This window comes from Lepus europaeus, chromosome 1, assembly GCF_033115175.1.
Source record: "Lepus europaeus isolate LE1 chromosome 1, mLepTim1.pri, whole genome shotgun sequence".
NCBI classification, from domain to species: Eukaryota; Metazoa; Chordata; class Mammalia; order Lagomorpha; family Leporidae; genus Lepus; species Lepus europaeus.
The window spans coordinates 124,786,568-124,803,472 of NC_084827.1; the positions used below are offsets into that span (position 1 = coordinate 124,786,568).

General features: G+C 39.0%; 1 protein-coding gene across 1 annotated transcript in view; it reads right to left on the reverse strand.

The window, feature by feature from the left end:
• Positions 1 to 16,905, reverse strand: part of CERKL (ceramide kinase like) — a 176,092-nt gene that overhangs the window by 44,291 nt on the left and 114,896 nt on the right. The window contains exons 3-4 of the mRNA XM_062188693.1: positions 11,608 to 11,739; positions 3,471 to 3,534 (exon numbers count right to left, since the gene is read on the reverse strand). Coding sequence (XP_062044677.1) covers positions 3,471 to 3,534; positions 11,608 to 11,739 — 196 coding nt within the window. The remainder of the gene's footprint in view (positions 1 to 3,470; positions 3,535 to 11,607; positions 11,740 to 16,905) is intronic.

The window sequence follows — 16,905 nt, forward strand, 5'->3', positions numbered from 1 at the left end:
TTTTCAGTTGGGCCCAAACTGGAAAAACCAAAGTCCAGGATTTACTGGAAATTTTAGAGACCAGATTGTTTGAAACTTTGATTTTTTGAATGCCTGTCAAGAATGCCAAGAAGGCTCAAAATCCAAAATATCTGGTTGAAATAAGATTTCTTAAAATCATGACATAACATAGACCAAATTTGATCATTGTTACAAGGTGATTATTCAAATTTTTGAAAAAAGCACATATTTAAATAACCTATAGCTCTTAATAAAAATTCAGCTGTTTTTGAACAATTAGAATTTAACAGACATCAAGAGAACATAATAGATTACTTTAACACATTGCTTTAACAGAGCATCAGAGTTTAATTCTATGTCAAAGAGAAATTGAGCTTCCAGTGATCTTTTGTTGTGAGGTTTCCTTCCTTTACCTTCTTTCATATTGGTGACCATGTTTCTGTGTTTCTGTGTGTAACACATCTTTAAGCATCTTTTGCAGGGCAGGATGAGTGGCAACAAATTCTTTCAGTTTCTGTTTGCTATGAAAAGTCTTAATTTCACCTTCATTCACAAATGAGAGCTTTGCGGCAAGATGGCGGAATAGGCAGGGAGCACACTTAGTCCGGGGGGAGAGAAAGTTTAATATAAGTGGAGATACTGCAGGGTCAAGGAAGAGTAGGGGATGAAACAGCAGCAGAAACTCTTCCGGAACTAGTGATTCACAGTGGACCTGTGTGGAGAGCGTGGGAGCCCAAGTTCGGGACACCAGCGGCAGACTCAATGCACCAGCGCTGGAACGCAAGGTGAGCCGAACCTCCATAGCCCGAGATACCAGCGGGCAAGCGGAAAGAGGAGGCTAGAGGGAACGAGGCTTGAAACTCCGTGGGGAAAAGTTCACCAGGCTAACTAGAAGAGAGATAGGAAAAAAATAAAAAAAGTGACTGATACAGACACAAGTTTCTCTCTCTCCGCTCACCTCTCAAAGGCGAGCAAGACAGAGCAGGCGCCATTTTGGACATACGTCATAAGCAGGGCGACCTCAGGTCTGCACCAGCCCTGAGCCTAGCAGAAAAACCTGACTCTGTGGGGAGGGGTGAAATAACAGGAGATTAGCATCTAACTTGGCAACCCAGTGGGAGACTGCAAGATATTTCAATAGTTCTTTGGGGAAATAAAATTCTTACACTTTGATGAAAGTGCAAAACCAACTGCCTGGCCTGACCTTAATTAAAGGTCTTTTGTTGACCCCTTCCCAGCATGTGACACAAGTAATTCACATACTTGCCACCTTTATAACTCTTAATATTCACCCTTGTTAAAAAAACAAAATTTCCCAATAGGAATATAAGTTTTAGTCTTACACATTAATCTAGGACTTCAGCAAATCAATTCTTTTTTAAAATTTTTTTAAACTTTTTTTAGTAAATATAATTTTCCAAAGTACAGTTTATGGATTACAATGGCTTTTTCCCCCCCATAATTTCCCTCCCACCCGCACCCCTCCCATCTCCTGCTCCCTCTCCCATTCCATTCACATCAAGATTCATTTTTCAATTATCTTTATAAACAGAAGATTGATTTAGTATATATTAAGTAAAAATTTCATCAGTTTGCACCCACACAGAACATAAAGTATAAAATACTGTTTGAGTACTAGTTATAGCATTACTTCACATTGGACAATACATTAAGGACAGAGATCCCACATGAGGAGTAAGTACACAGTGACTCCTGTTGTTGACTTAACAATTTGACACTCTTGTTTATGGCATCAGAAATCTCCCTAGGCTCTAGTCATGAGTTTCCAAAGCTATGGAAGCCTCTTGAGTTCACTGGCTTTGATCTTATTTAGACAAGATCATAGTCAAAGTGGAAGTTCTCTCTTCCCTTCAAAGAAAGGTACCTCCTTCTTTGATGGCCCGTTCTTTCTACTGGGATCTCACTGGCAGAGATCTTTCATTTAGGTTTTTGTTTTTGTTGTTGTTGTTGTTGTTGTTTTTTTTTTTGCCAGAGTGTCTTGGCTTTCCATGCCTAAAATACTCTCATGGGCTCTTCAGCAAATCAATTCTTAAATGGAAATGCCAGCCAACTTATTTCTAATGCTTGCATGCCACTGAGCAATCTTTATACACTTCCAGCAATGTATTGGAAATAGTGGTTTCCAATGGCCACTATGTATAGCACACCTGTTTGATTGTTACTAGAGTCTAAGAGGTAATTCAAATGAGCACTTTTTATTCTTTATGAAAATAACATTTATTATTACAAATATGTCCTCCAGTCAACCACAGTCAAATTAACCAATGGTTAGCTAATAAAACCAGGAATAAATGTTCAAAAGAGGATCACAGCATATGAGGCATTTCAAAATGTTCAGGAAAAATAGAATTAAAATGTAAGTTTCACAAAAATTTCAATATCAATGCATAGTCATCATTACATGAAATGACTCATAGTGTCTTTCATCAGTGCCTTTCTATATAATCATGTGGTGAAAGTCATGAATTAAGAATTAGATTTTAAAATTTATTTTAAAGATTTATTTGAATCAGAGAGAGAGAGAAAGAAAAAGAGAGAGAGAGAGAGAGAGAGAATGAGAATGAGACTGAATGAATATCTTCCATCTGGTGGTTCATTCCCCAAATGGCCACAATGGCTGGGTCTGGGCAACGCTGAAGCCAGGAGCCAGAAGCTTCCTCTGGGACTCTGACACAGGTTCAGGGGCACAAACACTTGGATCATCTGCTGCTGTTTTTCTCAGACCATTAGCAGGGAGCTAGATCAGAAGTGGAGCAGCCAGGACATGCACTGGTGCCCATATGGGATGCCAGCGATGCAAGCAGCAGATTTTCCCACTGTGCCACAAGGCTGGCCCCAAGAATTAGATATTTTTAAAGATGCAAGTATCTATTTGAAAAAAGAGACAGACAAATAGGGACAGATCTTTCATCAATAAGTTTACCCCACGAATAACCAACAGCCAGGTTTAGGTCAGGCTGAAATCAGGAGCCAGGAACTCCATTCTGGTCTCCCACATGGGTGGTAAGGGCCCAAGCACTTACTTAGGTCCTCTTCCACTGCCTTTATTACCAGGAAGCTGGATGAGAAGCACAGAAGCTGGGACTCAGATCAGTACTCCAATACAGAATAAGGGTATCGCAAGTGGCAATTTAACCTGCTGCCCCATAACACTGGCCCCATGAATTAAGAAATATAAATGCAAACATACACATGCAGATGAGTACCCTGTCATTTCCTAGCATTTATACTGAGATTTCTCTTTTGGCTTTCCTATACGAGATCCTGAGAGGTAGAAGACAATGTCATATTGTCATTATCATCGCTAATTATTACACAAATGAAACACAGCCCAATTAACCACACTAGAAATATTTAAAATCATTATGTCCCAAATATGCAGACAAAACTGACCAAAACATTTACTAATGTAAGCTAAACAACACACACAGATTAATAATATAACCTACCCATCGAATCCCTGAAGCTCACATTCCTGAAGCAGTGACACAGCATGCCCTTCATATTCTGTTACTGTTAAAGATAAGCACACAAACAAGGCAAGTTTTAAGTTATGACACTTTTTAAACTTTGATTGAAAAAATTGTATGGTTAACATATGGTCAGGTCATAATATAATGCTTATTCTTGAATATTTATCTTTTAATCATAGGAAAGAGGGTTAGATGTTAGTTTCCTGTTATGTTTTATAGCTTTATGTAAAAGAAGGTCAAATATTCAACGTTTGTTCCAACTCTGTAAGTCATTTGGGGATATCCCACATACAGCGGTTGGAGAATTTATCTGGGTGCCTATTTAGTGTTCCTTAAATAAGACACATTTCCTTTAAGCCAGAAGCCGTGGAGCAGTATTTTGAAAATACAGCATATTAGCTGGCATTGAACAATATTAAATTTCTTTGGCATTCTTACATGAATAAATTAGTTGAAAGGCTAGTGTAAGATTTACCTACCACAAGAATGTGTGTCTGGAATTGCTAGACTATTCAGAGGAAGAGCTGGAAGTGAAAATTGGAAGGCAAGCCAACACCAATGACAGGAGACCCAGACCTACAGAGGAGGGTGGCACACTGGCCCACCAGAGCCTGGATCCTCCAAGGAAATGAATCTGTCACTCTGTATTGCTGTCGCCACAGTCACTGGTGCCCTGCACAGTATTGTGAATGCCAGTGAAGACAGGATAAACGGGCACACTGCAGATGGCACCAAGCATCACAACCACATTTAGCATTTTCTAGGGCAGCTCTGCCAGAAGAGACAGCACAGCTGTACCCACCCATCAAAGATTTCTGCTGACTGACATGACATTGCAGATGCATTTTTTGTGTACGAATGTGCATCATTATATGCAAGATTACATTAATCTTTCATGCCTGTCTGTCCCTGGTGCCAGCATGGTTCAAGCTTTTCCTACAATGTTTTTAGATATTGTTAAAAATTATTAGCCTTGGTGTCTAAAAGAGCCATTCTGTATCCAGCAATGTTGCATTGCAATTCTCCCACAGCTTATTCAAAATACCTTAACATCCACATGAATAAAACGTCTCTAATTTCTAAGAAAGCTGCAATAAAACCAGATGTAAAATATTAATATTAGTAAATTTGGAAAGTTATCATAAAACATGTGCTAATCATTCATTAACCACAGCAAATAATGGTAGCCTTAAATGCAATATAATATCTTGCATACAGAAACACATTAAAATAATTAAGAACATTATAAAGAAATACATACACTGAGAACTAGCAAGTCTTGCTTTTATATCAAATCTTATTTTGGTAAATTTTTTCAAATCTTATAGAAAATGAAATTTAAAATTATGTTATGATTGAATGCTATTTTTATTTAGGCAACATGTCAGTCTTTTTCTTTGATCTTACAGGTAGAATTTGGATATACACTAACACAAACTGTCCACAAATAGTATTTTTTTAAAGTAATATTGCAAAAGTTAAATAAAATCACTGATCAGAAACAGAGAAAAGATAAAGCAATTCTGACTATTCACACTTAAAATATATCAGTAGAAGGAAGAAAATTAAAATCCTTGACCTCAAGGAGTTTGCATTCTGGAGACAGGCACTAATTAAAATTAATATATAATTTAAAGTAATAATTACAGATTATAAAGAAAAATAACAAGGAACAAGGATAAAGTGTGTTCAGGACTACTATTTAGACATAGAAGAATAAAAATATGATTTAGATAGACTATTATGGGCTCTGGAATCAGAGAGAAACTCAAATCAACTTGCTCCAAATCAACATAAAGAATTGCTTGTTAGGCCCAATGTAATTTCAGAAAGTGTTACTTAATCTCTTCTTTCACTGATCTGCCTTTTCCTATAGGGTCGGCCAACCTTTGCCTTTATGCTACAGGATATTTGGAGCCTTCAAAATTTACAGATGTTTGATGATAATTCCTGCTCTTCAGTATAAACAGGACTTCCTCATGAAAACAAGACTAGAAGGGAGTAATGCCTTGACATTGAGGTGGAATGCTAATGAGAAAACGGGCTGAAATGAAATCAGATGGGATTAGACTTGGACATAAGGAATCATTTTTCAGTCCAGTGTCCTATAGGTGCTTCAAATCTAGAAAGCCTAAAATGGAATCCATGTCTATCTTCAAATATATTGCCTCTAAAATATAGTGCACTTTTTGTTTCACTATCCACTTCCCCAAATAGGAAAAGTATTTCTTCCTAGATTAGCTTTCTCTTCCATGCTCTGTAACCACCCTAGGGCCAAGGCCAATTAGTTCCATCTTTCAATTGGGCTGCAGCATCCCTTTGTTCTTCATGGCCAATGCCCTAGATCTGGACACTACTACCTTTTATGCATACGCTTTTCTGTTCTCAACTCCTCATCTAGTCCAGCCATAAGGACCTTTTTTCAAACATATTTAATCATATCACTTCCTTGCATAAATCCTTTTGGTGACTCTTCATTGTCCCCAAGAAGAAACATCCAATTCCCCAACTTGCCTCTGAGTTTGGCAACGTAATTAGCCATGTGCATGCACAATTATTTGAGAAAAGAAAGACTTTCTCACTTAGAAATCTCTCTCCAGCAAGATATGATGCATGAATATTTATGCAGGTTTTTATTAAAATGCAGGTAGTATTGCAAGGAGGAACGCCTGAGGCTTCAAGCATCTTCTGTGACTCAGCTTCATCAGACTGCCCAGCTCTCTGCTTGATAAGATCAACAATGACAAAAAGCATTTCCAAAGAATGGCAGGCTTGAAAGCAGAGCTGTAAGCAGCAACAATACAAAGAGGCTTGGTAAAATCCTCAGAAGCTAGAGGCATGATCTTAGAAGGAGAAGGAAGAGCAGAATGACAACAAACCCCTTTCTTGACAATTGTGCTTAGAAGGCAAAATCATCTTGTGATCAGGGACTCGCGTAGCCCCTGAGCTGGCAGAGATCAAGACTGTATCCAGAAAAGCATATTTAACATGAGGATAACAACCAAAATAAGGTCTAGCAACTTTGTTAATAAATGACTAAAGGAAATGGATGTGCCTATCACAAACAGGAAAGATCAAGGACACACAGGACATGTCTTCAGAGAGCGCAATGCTTTTTTTAAGGATTTATTTACTTATTTGAAAGGTAGAGTTGAGAGAGAGAGAGAGAGAGAGAGAGAGAGACAGATCTATCTATCTATCTATCTATCGGTTCACTTCTCAAATGGCCACAACAGCCAGTGCCAGAGCCAGGAGTGAGGATCTTTATTCAGGTCTCCCATGTGGGTTGGCTGGAGCCCAGGTTCTTCTGCCATTGTCTGCTGCTTTCTCAGGTGAATTAACAGAGAGCTGTACCAGAAATGGAGTGGCTGAGACTCGAACTGGTGCCCATATGGAATGCCAGTATTGCAGGCAATACCTTAAACTACTGCTCCACAACAGTGCCCCCTCAATGAGTCATAAACACTACATGGGAAACATTCATTTTTGTATCATTACAAAAGATAACATTAACCCTAGTAAAGCAAAATTACTAGAGGAAAAAGTTCCCTGTGTGGTACAGTTTATGCCTAGTACAAAGGAGGTTGGACAAAGGGGCTTGTGAATTTGAAACATCGCTAGTGTCCCTGATCAACGAGCTAGGAGATCCTGGGATGAATCGGTCTAGAAGAGGTGGCACCTGTTTCCCACCTCTATTGTAAACAGTCAAGCCAAGGCGATCTGGCTACCCACAAGGGGCATTGCACACCTGTGCTCCACCACTTGATGGAAGTTAAACTACAGGACCCCATACATGCTCTTAAGTCTGATTTTCATGCTGCCTTAACTTTATTATTTATGAATTACCTTATGAATCTACAAACTCTCAAAATATTTATCATACATTTAATAGAACAGTCTTGAAGTCTGCTTTAATTTGGGAACAAGAGAAAGAAATGATGTATCCAGAATGGGCTTACCATTCATTTTATTCTTTGATTTCTATACAAATAGGCTACCAGACAAATCTCTCAGTTCTTGCTAGGTTCTTCCAGAAATTTTTCTGATGTTGTTAGTTAAAACACTGCATTCGTGGTGGAAGCAGAGGGGGCATGACACTTCAGCTCGAATATTTCAAAAAGAACCTCATCTATAATCAGAAGTAGTTAGGGTTTCAGCGTAAGTCAAAATGAAAGGAGTAAATATATTTGTATTAATGTGGTGAAATCCATTTAAAATAAATCTATGGAAAAAGTTACTTTATAATGTACATATATAGCTGTAATTTTTCAAATCATGTATCACATCTTTACAGCACTATTTTTCAATGAATTATTCATCATGTACAATTTATTGTGTGGAGTGGCATTTAGCTTAGCAGGTATTACATCCACGTCTCACTAAGACAAGGGTTCAATCCCCAGTTCCAGTTCCTGACTGCAGGTTCTTACCAATGCAGACCCTGGAAACCAGTGATGATGATCCAAGTAATTGCATTCCTGGGAGACGTGGATGGTGCACCTATTTTCTGGCTCTGGCCATGGACTAGCCTAAGTCATGGCAAGCATCTGGGGGAGTAAACCAACAGATGGGGAGAATTCCCACTCACTCACCCAACTTCCCTTCATCTCGTTCTCTCCCTCCCTTCCTACTTTGCAAATAAAGAAAATAATCTAACACATTTTAACAGTAATTTACATAATTCATATTCCATTTGGACTCATCAATGCACACAAAGATATGTTAAAAACAATGGCCACAATGGATGTGCAAAAGATAGGTTCTGTTTCTGCTCGATTCTTTCATGTAAAATATTTTTATTTCAAGATATAAATGAAAGTGTATTACTATATAATTTTATGAAAATGAAGTAAATAGCATCATGACCATGTTTCTATAGCAGTTTATAACCTACAAAGTCATTTCCTATACATTATTTTGAGCCACAAAATAACTGCAAGTTAGGCAGGAATATTAAAGCTTTTCAAGTATCCACATGTTTATTCAGTCTTTCACACAAATTAAGAAACTTTTTATATTTGTATTTATTCAATATACATATTGAAATCATTTTAAAAGCATAGGATGTAATTGTATAGCTTCACCTGTAGGAGGAGTGTTAGGCAGCTAATAATTAGTCCACAAAAATGAGTAATTCCAGTTTGCTCTAATTTTATGATCAACTAAATTTTAAAATTCAGTTACATTTATAAATGTAGCAAAAAACCAGAACTTTTTTTCCTCTCCAATACAATTGTTTTAGGAAGGAAAACACATCACTATCATTTCTTGTCTCAGTTCAGTACTCAGGTACCAGTTGCCTTCTAATTTTTCTCTTCCTTCCTGATCTTTATTGTGCTGGTAGAGTCATCTTAACTAAACCAGATTTTCACACTATAAAAAAATTATACCAATTGTAGATCACTGTATGATGAGTAAACCACAAAATGTAGCACAAAGATCAATCTATAGTCTGGCCTCAAACTTCCTATAGCATGCCTTGTTGAGAGCCTTCCCAGAAGTCATTTTGCCCTTTTCCTCCCTAACAGAACCTACGTTTAGTTCAAGCATCTTTAGAAAAATAAGTCTACCCTCAGCCCCTGGGAAGGGTCAGGATGATTAAGGGAATGATTGTTCTTGATTAGGCACAGATGTTGTATTGGAACAGCCAAACTGAAAGAGAAATTTTAACCCATTTTCAGGACTAAAGCATGTTAGGTCCTACATGTATACAAACCCTCCACATCTCAGTAGATATGAGAAGGATCCAATTCACTGGCAGCTATTTTATGATGGAAAGAGTCAGAATTAGGAGTTAAAACTGAAGAAGATAGATCAAAATAATGAAACAAAGTCTTAAAATATTACAGGTTTAACATTCTCTCCCTCTCCTTGTTCATATGTGCTACCACATCTTTCTTCCTGAAGTTTTGCCTTTTCCTTTTAAAAACTGTAAGCTCAAATGCTATTCTTGAATTTTGGTCCAAATACATAGTACCTGCTGAGATGCCACAGTGTATATGTGTGTGTGTGTGTGTGTTAGTTGTGACATTTCAAATAACTATTTGAATACATAACATAAATGTCACTCATAAGCAGAAGATGGCTTATTCAGCTTGCATTCTGTACAATGTTGAACACCAGGTAAATATTCTAAGAGATTCTGGAACTGAATGATTAGAATAACCATGTCAAACTGTCTTGTTGTAGTCATATGTTAAATCAATGAACAGAATTATGTGTGAATAAGTTTATTCAACTTTTAATAAATAAATTTAATTTTAATTTCCTTCAGGCAATCTTCAAAAATTCCCAACAGGAAGGAATAGCATGTCTAACTTTTCTCATTTCCTTTTAAGTCACCTATAAGGAGGTCAAAAATTACCACATAAAAGGTTGACTTCATTATTATTTCAATTCAGAAATTCCTCTGGTTTTTATGGTAGTTTCTCTGGGGTGTGGTAGATGCTTTTTAGCATGGCTGACATTCCCACAAAGCTTGCCTTTTTTAAAGGAACTAACACCTACACTAATCCTCCACATCACAAGGTGTAGGCATCAGTGACTTTTCTTACTTTGTGAAGCCCTCTGCCTTGGTTCCAACTGAGCAATGCCAGGTCGCTGTGAATCTCTTACCCAACAATGTACAGCTGGGACCTGGGCACTCAACTGCCCTCTGCTCTTAACTCCTGAGTAGGTTCCTATACAATGTTTTCCATCAATGAAAATTCACTGTCGGGGGGGGCTGGCGCTGTGGCGCAGTAGGTTAATCCTCCGTCTGCATCGCCAGCATCCCATGTGGGTTCTGGTTCTAGTTCCGCCTGCTCCTCTTCCAATCTGCTATTGCCTGGGAAAGCAGTAGAAGATGGCCCAAGTGCTTGGGCCCCTGCACCCGCATGGGAGACCAGGAAGGAGCTCCTGGCTCCTGGCTTCCGATCAGCATAGCTCTGGCTGTTGTGGCCATTTAGGGAGTGAACTGACAGAAGAAGACCTTTCTCTCTGTCTCTCCCTCTCACTGTCTGTAACTCTATCTCTCAAATAAATAAAATCTTAAAAAAACAAAAGGAAAAATCACTGTCAGGGCTGGCAGTGTATCGCAGCAGGTTAAAGCCCCTTCCTGTAGTGCCAGCATCCCACGCAGTCGCCGGTTCAAGTTTCAGCTGCGCCACTTGCAATCCAGCTCCCTGCTAAAGCACCTGAGAAAGCAGTGGAGGATGGCCTAAATTCTTGCACCCCTGCACCCATGTTGGAGGCCCAGTAGAAGCTCCTGGCTTTAGATCACCTCACCTCCAGCCATTGCAGCTATTTGAGGAGTGAACCAGTGGAAGGAAGATCCACCCTCCCACACTCACACACACACACACACACACACACACACTTCTCTAACTCTTTCAGATAAATAAAACTTATAAAAATAGAATTCACTGTAATTTTATAGCATGTGTAAGTACAGCTGCATAGAAATAAAAGTAGAAAAGTTGTGACTCTTGATAGGATCAACCTTACCTCTCAATTTCCCACCACAGAAAAAATACAACAGTCTCAAACAGGCAAAGGAATTTGGTCACCTAACTAAAAATGTTGGAAAGGCTATCACTGATCTATTATTTTTATCAAAAATCTATTTTCTTTTCACAAGCTTCAACATATTTCTTATTTCAGACAATGAATGCAAGCTTTTGATTTTTCTAAATCCTTCTAAAACCAGCCATGTGCTTAGTTTTGACCTAACCAGCAGGGGTCAGAGTCAGAACAAAAACAGTCTACTGAAGGATTCCATAGAAGGGCATCAATTACATAAATGTGTGTAGAAATCAACTTGCCAAGCTGCAGAATCATGTGAAAATAGCAAACATCACAATAAAGATACCATAAAGTGCAGAGCTTCAAAAATCCTACCTGAAAATAATTAGTCCTAAAAATCTCTAAAAGAGCAATATTCTAATAAAAACAACATAATTACAAAAATCTAATGAAATTTTAACCTTGGAGCTGGATGACGTTATAGATGTACATAGCAAAGCTTTACGTAGTATCTGTCACTTTCCATGCTGAAATTAAGAATAAATTCAGATTATTCCGCTTCTGTATATTTTTCTCAATGGTGAAAAATTATATTCTGAAAGTGACTTACTTGTTACATCAGTCTTTATTCCTGCAAGCTTCAACAGAGGCTCAACCTTCTCATGATAGACCTGAATAGCTTCTTTCTTGTGACTTTGGGGGTTGAGGAGTATTTTTAATGACTTTGGTCTGTTTGAAAAACCTAAGAAGAAAACAAAGACAAAGTCACTGTCTCTGTCGACCGTGTTTTCTTTCCCTTTAAAATGACTCATCATTATGTTCCTAAATCTATATATGAGATATACAAAACTGGCATAACTTAAATAAAAATTTTAAAAAATGACTCGTATGTCTGTTCAGATACTATACACATGTATTCAGTGTCTACTAGCTTCATTTGAAATTCTTATGAGAGTATTCTTGAATATGGAATTGATTTCAATTGTCCCAGCAGTGATATATGTATGTTCCTCTTAACATACATGAGTTATAGCAAAGCATTTAATTTATGAAAGAAGATATAAATAAAAACAACTCTATGGACATCAGGAAGTGTTTATGTATATGTACCAAATCCCAGATAATATTTCTAATGTTCTTTAGCATTTGTTCCTCCAAAAAAAGCAATGGACTGTAACAAATAGATGGGTACATTTCTTCTCCTTAGAAAAATAAACTCATTATTCAAATTGGGCATCCCTATGACCTCCAGGCTACCGATGCCTGACCTACTGATGAGTCCAGGACACAAGAGTACGAGGGGATGAGTCAAAGCCAGCACCCAGAGCAATGCACGGTTGTAGCTAAAGAGAAGGTTTAGGTCAGAGTTCAAAGCTGAAAAGAGGCCAGGGGAGAGAGCTCTTCTCCTGGGAATTGGGAAAGCAAGGTCTCTCAGCAGGGATTCGATGATAGTGCTGCCTCACAGTTGGGGCTGAGATTTGATACTACAATTTTCTGGGCTTGCAAGATGCTTATCACTCCGAACCCAGTTGGAGCAGGTGCAAAGCAAATTTTTAGTTGTTAGGAAGGGATGGAGAGACAAAGAAGCCAAAAGAAAGCTGACAACTGCCTCTCTTTTGATAAGCTGCTCTCAGGGAGCCACCTCTGAAGGTTTAAAAAGGCAGTTACTACTGTCCATTTTACTAAAGAGGAGTGAGAAATGTCCATTACACCAAGGTCAATGTTTTCACACCTTAAGTACAGACAGCTCATTTCTCATCATACTTAACATCACAAAATCTTTCTATAGCATACAGGATTTTGAGTTCAGGGAGAGTTTGGGATTAGAAGCAACAGGGACCATACTGAATCCTTAAACACTGTCTGTAAAATTCCCCAGGACTTCTTTGGAGAGAAGCTTCTGCCAGCCTCCCAGTAATTCAGACTGGAGACCTCAAAAACATGCTCAATGCCTTTCCCTACCTCTCCCCTTTTTTAAACACAGAGAGAGACCTATCATCCACCGGTTCACTCCTCAAATGACATCAAGGTCCAGGGCTGTTTCAGGCCGAAGCCAGGAACCAGGATCTTCGTCTGAGTCTCCCTAGTGGGTTCAGGGGACCAGAGAAACAGGCTATCTTCTTCTGTTTTCCCAAGAGCATTAGCAGAGAGCTGGACTGGAAGTGGAGAAGCTGGGGCTTGAACCAGTACCCATAAGGAATGCTGGAACTGCAGGCCAGCCCTGGCTTCACCCGCTGTGCTGCAGTGCCAGAACCATCAATTTCTGTTTTCTAACGCATGCCCAGATTTCCAGAGCCAGACTGCAGGGGGACCTATGCTCTCCTGGTCTCCTCCTACTGAATCCTTTGGCACCACAATTCTGCTCAGCACCACACTGCTCAAAAGCAGCTGCAGCCCTTTGCTGCCTGCAAAGCCACCCTGAATCTCCTAACACAGCATTCAGAGCTCTCCCCCTCTAGCCTCTCTGGACTGTCTTCCATTTCTCTCACACGTATACTCAGGAAACCTTTTTTTTTAAGGAGTAGAAACTTCACATGTTCCATATATACACATTTAGGAACACAGCGATTCTTCCCAAGCTGACCTTCCTACCCCCACACTCCCAACCTTCTTGCTCCCTCTGCTATTCCAATTCTTATTTTTCACAAAGATCTATTTTCAGTTAATTTTGTACTCATAAGATTAACCATAGACTAGGTAAAGATTTCAAGAAATAGCATGAAAGTAATTAAATAAATAAAACATTTTGTTCTTCAACAGCCAAGTTAAGGACTGTTCAAAATCATCACATCTCAAAGTCTCAATTTCACTTCTATAGATTACCTTTCAGGTACTCTATTAGCTACCACAGATTAGGGAGAGCATATGGTATTTGTCTTTTTGGGACTGGCTTATTTCACTAAGTATAATGGTTTCTACTGATATCCATTTTGTTGCAAATGACAGGATTTTTTCTACCACTGTGTAATATTCGTCAAGTATATATTCCATAATTTAGTTTTCAGCTGATGGACATCTAGGTTGATCCCATATCTTAGTTACTGTGAATTGAACTGCAGTAAACATGGATATCACTCTTACACATGTGAAGTTCTTTACATTTGGGTAAATTCCCAGGAGTGGGTTGGCTGGGTCATACTTTAGGTCTATGTTGAGATTTCTGAGGTATCTCCAAACTTTCTTTCACAGTGGCTGCACCAATTTACATTCCCACCAACAGTGGATTTGGGGACCCTTTTCCCCACATCCTCTTAGGCATTTGTTGTTTGCTCATTTCTATATGTAAGCCATTTCAACCAGGGTGAGGTGAAAGCTCATTGTGGTTTTGATTTACATTTCCCTAATGGCTTGAGATCCTTAGCATTTTTTCATGTGTCTATTGGCCATTTGAATTTCCTCTTTTGAAAAATGTCTGTTCAAGTCCTTTGCCCATTTCTTTAGTGAATTGGTTGTTTTTTTGTTTGTTTGTTTTATTTTTTTTTCATTTTATTCTTTTTTTATTTAGTAAATATAAATTTCCAAAGTACAGTTTATGGATTAAAATGGCTTCCCCCCCATAATTTCCCTCCCACTTGCACCCCTCCCATCTCCCGCCCCCTCTCCCATTCCATTCACATCAAGATTCATTTTCAATTATCTTTATATACAGAAGATTGATTTAGTGTATATTAAGTAAAGATTTCATCAGTTTGTACCCACACAGAAACACAAAGTGTAAAATGCTGTTTCAGTACTAGTTATAGCATCACTTCACATTGGACAACACGTTAAGGACAGATCCCACATGAGAAGTAAGTACACAGTGACTCCTGTTGTTGACTTAACAATTTGACACTCTTGTTTATGGCGTCAGTAATCTCCCTAGGCTCTAGTCATGAGTTGCCAAGGCTATGGAAGCCTTTTGAGTTCACCGACTTCGATCTTATTCCAACAGGGTAATACTCAAAGTGGAAGTTCTCTCCTCCCTTCTGAGAAACGTACCTCCTTCTTTGATGGCCCCGTTCTTTCCACTGGGATCTCACTAACAGAGATCTTTCATTTAGGTCTTCTTTTTTTTATTTTTTCCAGAGTGTCTTGGCTTTCCATGCCTAAAATACTCTCATGGGCTCTTCAGCCAGATCCAAATGCCTTAAGGGCTGATTCTGAGGCCAGAGTGCTATTTAGGACATCTGTCATTCTATGAGTCTGCTGTGTATCCCACATCCCATGATGGATCGTTCTCTCCCTTTTTGATTCTATCAGTTAGTATTAGCAGACACTAGTCTTGTTTGTGTGATCCCTTTGACTCTTAGACCTATCAGTGTGATCAACTGTGAACTGAAATTGATCACTTGGACTAGTGAGATAGCATTGGTACCTGAACGCGCCCAATCTTGTCTGAATTGGTTGTTTTACTGTTGTTGAGTTTCTTTCTGGATATTAACCCTTTATCAGTCACATAGTTTGCAAACATTTTCTCCCATTCTGTCAGGTGCCTCTTCAATTTGCTGAGTGTTTCTATTGCAGTGCAGATTTTCAGCTTGATGTAATCCTATTTGTCAATTTTGGCTTTGATTGCCTGTGCTTCTGGGGTCTTTTCCAAGAACTTTTTGCCTATACCAGTGTCTTTGCAGGGTTTCCCCAATGTTCTCTAGAAATTTAATGGTATGTATTCCTGGAAGTTCTAGCCAGAGCCATTAGATAACAAAAAGAAATCAGAGGCTGGCATTGTGGTATAGTTGGTAAAGCTGCCACCTGCAGCATCCCATATGGGCGTGGGTTCAAGTCTCGGCTGCTCCACTTCTGATCCAGCTCCCTGCTATGGCCTGGGAAATCAGTAGAAGGTATTCCAAGTCCTTGTACCCTGAAACCTCATGGGAGACAGGGAAGAAGCTCCTGGATTCTGGCTTCAGATCAGCAAAGCTCCAGACATTGTGGCCATCTGGGGAGCGAACCAGTGGATGGAAGATCTCTGTATTTCTCTCTGCTTCTGCCTCTCTGTAACTATTTTTTTTTTTTGACAGGCAGAGTGGAGAGTGAGAGAGAGAGACAGAGAGAAAGGTCTTCCTTTTCCACTGGTTCACCCTCCAATGGCTGCCATGGCCAGCGCACTGCATTGATCTGAAGGCAGGAGCCAGGTACTACTCCTGGTCTCCCATTGTGGGGCAGGACCCAAGCATTTGGGCCATCCTCCACTGCCTTCCCGGGCCACAGCAGAGAGCTGACCTGGAAGAGGGGCAACTGGGACTAGAACCCGGTGTGCCGGTGCCGCAGGCAGAGGATTAGCCTATTGAGCCGGGGCACTGGCCTCTGTAACTATTTTAAATAAATAAATAAATCTTAAAAAAAAAGGGGGTACAAATTGGGAAGGAAAAAGTCAAACTATCCCTAACTGTAGATGACTTGATTCTATATATAGGAGATCCAAAAGACTCCACTGGGAGACTATTGGAACTCACAGAAGAGTTTTATAAAGTGGCAGGGTATAAAATCAACACAAAAATCAACAGCCTTTACATATGCAGACAATGCCATGGCTGAGAAAGAACTTCTAACATCATTGCCATTCACAATAGCTACAAAAAATAATCAAATACCTTGGAATAAATTTAACCAAGGATGTCAAAGATCTCTATGATGAAAAGTACAAAACACTAAAGACAGAAGTAGAAGTAGACACACAAAAATGGAAAAAAATTTTCCATGTTCAAGGACTGCAAAGAATCAATAACATCAAAATGTCCATAATACGCAAAGCAATTTACAGATCCAATGTGATCCCAATCAAGATACCAAGGACATTCTTCCCAGATCTAAAAAAAGTGATGCTAAAATTCATATGGAATCACAAGAGATGCCAAATAGCTAAAGCAATTTTAAACAACAAAAACAAAGCCAGTCACATCACAATACCAGACTTCAAGACATA